Consider the following 6,297-nt stretch of genomic DNA (forward strand, 5'->3'; position numbering starts at 1 on the left):
CTTATCATGGTGTTATTTTATAATAGTAAAGAAATATGGGAAACAACCTAGTAACACAAGCTAAGTTATATAACCATGGTATATCCACCAGATGAATTTGTTTACAAGGTGTCTTCCAAAAGCTAAATATCAAAGCATTTATGCAATCTTATCAAAGTTGCTTTTGTCTTTTTTTTTTTAGACATGATCTTGCTAAATTGCACAGGCCAGGCTTGAATTTGTAATCCTCCTGCTCAGCCTATCAGAGTGCTGGGCTTACAGGCGTGTGTAAGCACATTCAGCTATTTTTTTCAAAGACAAGCAAAATAAGAAATCTTCAAAATTCCTTTCCTGAAGGAAATAGGCCAAATTGTGATAGTGTCAGGTTTTTAGTGATAAAAGATATAGAGTGACTTTTCTTTCTCTGTATTCATATTATTTTCAGGCTCATCCTAAGGACTTTTCTAATCAGTTAAAAGAGTAACAATAAAAACATTTTATATAAGAAAGTAAACAAACCTAGAGACACCATATAGAATCCTTGGGTTTGGGAGATGGCTGAGAATGAAATAATTCAGACTTTTAAAATACAACAGATTGTTTCAATTCCAAAAACAGGATGGGGCTGGCTGCTGAGGAGCCTGTGTGTCCTCCTCCTGTCCTCAAGCTTGCTGTTTCCTCTCCGGGACCTTGGAGAGGCCTGGAGTCTCTTCTCCCAGGTGCCCTGACATCCTGAAGCCGGGCACCTGGTGCTGTGCATGCCTGGTGCAGTGAGGACTATACATACATGTGATCCCAAGTTGAAACACAGCGTTTATTAAGCGTGTCCCTCTGCTGGCACTGTACCTTTCCCAGGTTTGCAAAGCTCTTCCTAAAAGGAACTATTGTCTCCTTCTTCCTCCCCCCTCCTCCTTGCTCCTACCCACACAGAGAGCGGCTTTTAGGAATATAACTGATTTGGATGATGGGCAGCCTGGGCTGTCCTTTGTTAGAAATAAAGCCTCCCGGGCTGCCTGAAGAGTTGACTAGGCAAACAACTTCAGGTGGTCAGGGCAGGGAAGGTTCCAGGAGCAGAGCCCAGAACACCCCACGGGGCTTCTCCTCTCTGTGATGTGGCTTGTTGGCTTTACAGGCTTCAAACATATTTGCTGACGTCAGCAGCTCATCAAAGTTTAAAATAATAACAGTGAAAAGGAAAACAGCTCCTTCCTGCCAGGCAGTTGGTCCTCTCTTGCCAAATTCTGTCTTTTTTCTGAGTTAATAAACATCCGAGAACCACCTCCCCTCCCACCTTGGGGGTGGAGCACAATAATTTAAAAACCACCAGGTCAGCCCATTGCCAGCCGAAGCCATACAGACAAGAGGCATTGGTCACACAAGAATGAAGATTTCATCTCAGCCTCAAAATGAAAGCTATTGTTGGCTTTGTGCTTATGGGATTGAACAATTGAACATGGTGGGTTTCTTCCAGGCCCATCCTCATTGTCATCATGCTCAAGATCAAACACATGGATGTTTCTGAATCAGATGTAACTTTAAAAATAATAATAATAATCATGCCACATAAGGTCTTTGGCAAACATCAAATTAGAAAACAGTCTTTTAATTCTGGTTTTACTTGAAAATCTGAAAACAGGCACGTGTGCTGTAATACCACGGCAGTGGTGGTGGAGGTGAGGCCGTCCGTCCCTCAGAAGGTCAGGCTCCTGTGGCAGCAGACAGAGGATCTGGGCCTCCAGAAAGCAAGGCCTCTGGAGTTATCTTCACATGTCGGCCTGACACTGGCGCTGGTCTCTCACAGTTGGGCTCAGTGCAACTCCGGCACCGACCTGGCACCACACGTGCAACCCACTGTTGCTACCTCCTCAGGACAGATTAGATCCCAAATTCCTCAGAAGTCCTGAGCTCCAGAAGGAGGCCCTCCAGGCAAGCAGCTACCACTGATAAGCCTTAACTGAAATAACTGCAACAATTATCCTAAGAGCTGACCAGCTCTACCATTAGCTTCAGAGAAGGTGACCCCCTCCATGTCCCCTAGCAGGGCACAGGTGTGTGCCAGACAAGGGCAGGTCAAGGCCTCGGCTCACTTTCATATGCATTTCTCCATAGCCGTGTTCTGGGGTTAATCCAAGAGCTCACCCCAGGTGTATTATGAGACTTCATACTTTTTTTTTTGCCCTAATCAAGAAAACCTTGACATTGACACTACTTTAAATTTGAACAAGTAAATCACCTCTGACCAGAGATACTGAAGTTAGACTTGGGTTTGGGTAAAATGAGTTGAGGTCATGGTTAGTTGTAATTACAGGGCTGTTTAAAAGCTGAACACCATGCAAAGATCTTTGCTTTCAAGTTTTAGTTTAAAGTGGTGCTCGTTAAAACAGCGTGTGGAAAGTGAGTTCTGTGACTCCCCTTTTATTTTATTTTTTTTTTCTGAAATAACAGCGATTGAGTCAATGAAGGAGCAATATGAACTAAAGGACAACACACCTGCCTCTCAAAGAACAAATCCCAAAGGGCTCAGATTAAATTTTAACCAGGAATTATGTTTGCCAGGATTTTAAATCTCAAACGGGTTATGTTTGGCTTCTGTCATAATAAACGGTAATTTTTGAAAAAGGCTCCCACTTTAACATGTATTGTATTTACCAGACGGAAATACAGAGTTAGACTTCGATACAGTTTAGCCTTTGAACAAAAATAAAAGGCAAGTAATTCAGCAGATGGGCAGTTCCCCAGTCTGAAGAAATGTAAACAGCCAGGATTTTGGTGCCTAAGGGTTTTATCAAAGATGTTCAGTAAGGCTGGGACCAACACCAGTGCGTCCTCTTTGGCTAGTTTTAACACGTTTACAGTCACAATTAACATTCAAGGAATTTCCTTTTCATCCAAGTGTTTCTCCTAAGAGCACTTTATGTCACCAACTACAGTTCTAGCTGCCATCAGTCCTTCCCATACAGAAGAGTGGTGAAATCTCCATAATACTTTTTTTTCAGTTTTGAAAATGGGCTCGGACCACGTCAACTTCCCAGGAGTGCTTGTTTTCCAATAATGTGTGTGGGTTTGGGGAGGGGGGCGGGTCCTCAACTCCTCACTCCTTTCCCTCCAAAGAGGTTGGAATGGAGCCCGGTCTCCTCGCCCCACACTCAACTCCGGAGGCAGAAGGGCGCCGCCGCCCGCGGCCCGGCAGGGCCCCCAGCCCTCCCCGACCGCCCGAGTGAGATTTCAGATGGGAGCGCGGCGGCCTCCTCCAAGGAGCTCCCGGCTCCCGGAAGCCTGATTCAAGTCTCTGAGCAGCCCGGCCAATGCACGCTGCGAGACAGGAAGACATTGCGTCTCCCTCCTTGCTCCTCCTACACGAGGGACTCGCACACCGGCACGGAGTCCGAGTCCTGGCTGTGCATGGAGCTCAGCCCCGTGTCCGAGTCCTCGTCGTTGCCAGGACAGCTCTTGGCCAGTCCGCGGGCCTGGTCCACCCACACCTCGGCACAGGCTTTAGGCCGGGGTTCCCGCGCGGGTGGGCCGGGGCTGGGAGCCCCATCCCGCCCCACCGTCGGTTCCAAATTGTGCAGAGTCCGGAGGAGGCCCTGCAGCTCACGCTCCTTGCTGTCCCGCTGCTGCTGGCTGTAATCCAAGTCCGCCTTGACGGTCTCCAGGTCCGTGTTGAGCCGCAGCCCGATGTAAAGGCTGGTGCTGAGCTGGGTCCTGACCCGCTCCTGCTCCAGCAGCAGCTCGCCGTCCGGGCCGCCGTCAGGCTCCGGGGGCTCCTCGCGCGCCGCCAGCTCCTCCTTGCGCCGCTCCATCCACCTCTGGTTCAGCTCCTCCTGGATCTCGGTCGAGAGGCGCTCCAGCACCTCCTCCTGCTGGGCTCGCTGCTCCTGCAGCTGCAGCAGGTCGTCGCAGCGCCGGGCCAACTCTTCCAGCGCCGCCGCCTGCGCCTCACTGTCCAGGGGCGCAGCTGCCGCCGCCTCCTTCCCCGGCTCCTCTCCCGGGGTGGGCCCGTCCAGCTCAACGTCCACCCCCACCAAGTAAGTGTCCTGCACGTAGTTAACCCCGTGCCGCCGCATGCGGTCCAAGTGCACCTTGGCTTCGTAGCGGTCGATCTCGCGGTCCAGCTCCCGGAGCCGCTGCACCTGCTGGCGGATGGTGTGGTCCTGCGACAGCACCAGGTGCACCAGCGTCTCCATGCGCTCCACCGACGCACTTTCAGGGGCGCGCGGCGGCGGGGAGTAGGACGAGGCGGTGGACGACGACGTGGACGAACAGGGTGACGGCGGCTGCAGCTGGCGCCGCCGGTTGAGCTTAGCCAGCTTGCGGAAGGCCTTGCGCACCACCCGCCGCTGTTTCTCCTGGGTCATGGCCAGGCTGGGCCGAACAGGGGCTCCGCGGACCAAGCAGGGGCGCTCCCGGCTGAGCACCACCCGCGCCTCGGCACTGCGCGGGCCCGCGTTGGGCAAGGACGCCTCGCTGCGCACCAGCACGAAGCGCACGTTCTCTTGCTCGTCGCCCCAGGCGGCCCAGAGGCGCAAGATGCGCGTCTTGTTGGGCAGGATGCGCTCAAAGCCGCGCCACTTCTCCACGATGCAATAGCACTGCGGGGGCCCACACAGCATGCCCTGGGGCAGCGCCTCGTCATCCTCCTCGTCGTTTTCTTCCAGGGATTCGGGCAATTCTCCCTGGTCGGGCGGGTCACCGGCCCTCCCCCGGCGCTGGCCCCCCCGCTGACCCCGGCGCCGCCGGCAGCCGTCCTCCAAGAGCACGCGCACCACGTCCGAGCAAGTGGTGCGGCGGGAGAGGCCGGACACCAGCTTCTCCTGCTGACAGATCCACACGGAGATCTTCTTCTCCGAGGGATCCATGGCGCAGTACGGACGCCAATGGCAGGTCCAGCCGGGCCCCGTTTGGGCAGCGCCGCCCTGGGATTGTAGAATCCGTGGCCCCGTCCCCGGCGACGCTGGCCTCTCTCTCCGGCTGCGCAGGAAAGGCGGGCGCCGGCGCTGCGCTCGGCCCGGACGGCTGGCACTCCGGAGGCCGCGCGCCCGGGCTCGGGCTCCCGCTGCTCTGGCTCTGCCCCCGTGCCCGAGGCCTCCGGGTTTTGCTCCTCCCCGCGTGGCTCCACCCCTTCCCGCCCCCAGCGCCCAGAGCTGCGGCCAGGAGCCCTGGAGGCGCGGCGCCGACACTCGCCCCTCCCAGCCTCCCCGCGCCCCGCCTGCCTCTCGCTCGCGTCGCTGACGTCCCGGGTCCAACTCTGAGCTCCTCCGCGAGCCAATGCCAGGAGGGACTCGGGAGTCTCCGACCAGGACCTGGAGCTCGCGCCTCCGCGGTTATCAGCACCCCGCCCCTTTCCTCTGGAGGTGGCTGGATCCACCTTGACCAGACTTTTGCACCTTCTCGCTCCTCCAGGGCATCGCTGGCTGAGAAGTGCCCTTTGCACAGTAGGGAAACTGAGGCATCCAGTGATCTCTAACCGAGACGCTGTAATCGCGTTGCTTGATGAGCCAGGAGAGGGAAGCGCTGCCTCTAAGCGGAAGACCTTCCAGTCTTCCCTGACAGGAAGCAATATTTGCGTATTTAAGAAGGAAGAGCAGGGGCTCCTTGAGCTTCTGTGTGTTTGGAAAGGTCCAGGCTAGAGAGAAGCCTTAGGAGGTGGCTCCTACTTACCCGCAGGCCGTGCCTGTGGGACCCTACAGCACTCCTTCCCACTCCCTTCTGGGCAGGGAAACTCCTAACTGTAGAGGGACTTTGGGGCCCAGACCCAAGTTACATGCTCTTTCAGCGTCCCACTGCCATAAGGGGAGACCCAGGTCTTTACCTGGACGGTTTCTGGCGTCTCCTGGTATCCAGACATGGTCCAGATGAGATAAGATCCACACTTCACAACATGCAAAATTCACAGCCACCATGAAGTCCTGTCATCCCAGCCGCCGATGAGAATGGTCCCTTTCGTGCAAGGGTTGCTCTGAGCTGGTCCCGGGAGCAGATGTGATAAGCTCAGCCCCTTGCTTCCAGACCTCGGATGGCTCCTCATTGCTTCTTGGGTAAATCCACCGATTCATTCAGTAAATGTTTACTGAGTTCCTCCTGTGCTCCACATCCTGAGCTAGGGATTGGATGAGGAACAATTCACCATTCCGGGCTTGCAAGGAGCTCACCATCTAGTGACCAGCACAGATGAGGAAACAGTTCTAACACAGTGGCTTCTGGATTCTGCTAAGGAAGGCCAGAAGGTGTGAAGAGAGCCTACCTGGGTAATACAGTGGCATCCAGCCCCATCTGGGAAAAATCAAGGCTTCCCACTGGGCATTGCATCTTGGGCAG

General features: G+C 54.5%; 1 protein-coding gene across 1 annotated transcript; it reads right to left on the reverse strand.

Moving 5' to 3' along the window:
• Nucleotides 1–779: 779 nt before the first annotated feature.
• On the reverse strand, nucleotides 780–5,060 carry Rassf10 (Ras association domain family member 10). The gene has a single exon (XM_004851445.3). The coding sequence runs from the start codon at nucleotides 4,836–4,838 to the stop codon at nucleotides 3,333–3,335; it is 1,506 nt and encodes a 501-aa protein (XP_004851502.1). The 5' UTR covers nucleotides 4,839–5,060; the 3' UTR covers nucleotides 780–3,332.
• Nucleotides 5,061–6,297: the final 1,237 nt, after the last annotated feature.

The sequence above is a fragment of the Heterocephalus glaber genome, unplaced genomic scaffold, assembly GCF_053883595.1.
Source record: "Heterocephalus glaber isolate CG9 unplaced genomic scaffold, H.glaber_assembly_v1.0 deba00001428, whole genome shotgun sequence".
Lineage (NCBI taxonomy): Eukaryota > Metazoa > Chordata > Mammalia > Rodentia > Bathyergidae > Heterocephalus > Heterocephalus glaber.

Excerpts from the sequence above, each read along its gene's own strand:
- Rassf10 (XM_004851445.3), bottom strand. The coding sequence starts at position 4,838 with ATGGATCCCTCGGAGAAGAAGATCTCCGTGTGGATCTGTCAGCAGGAG.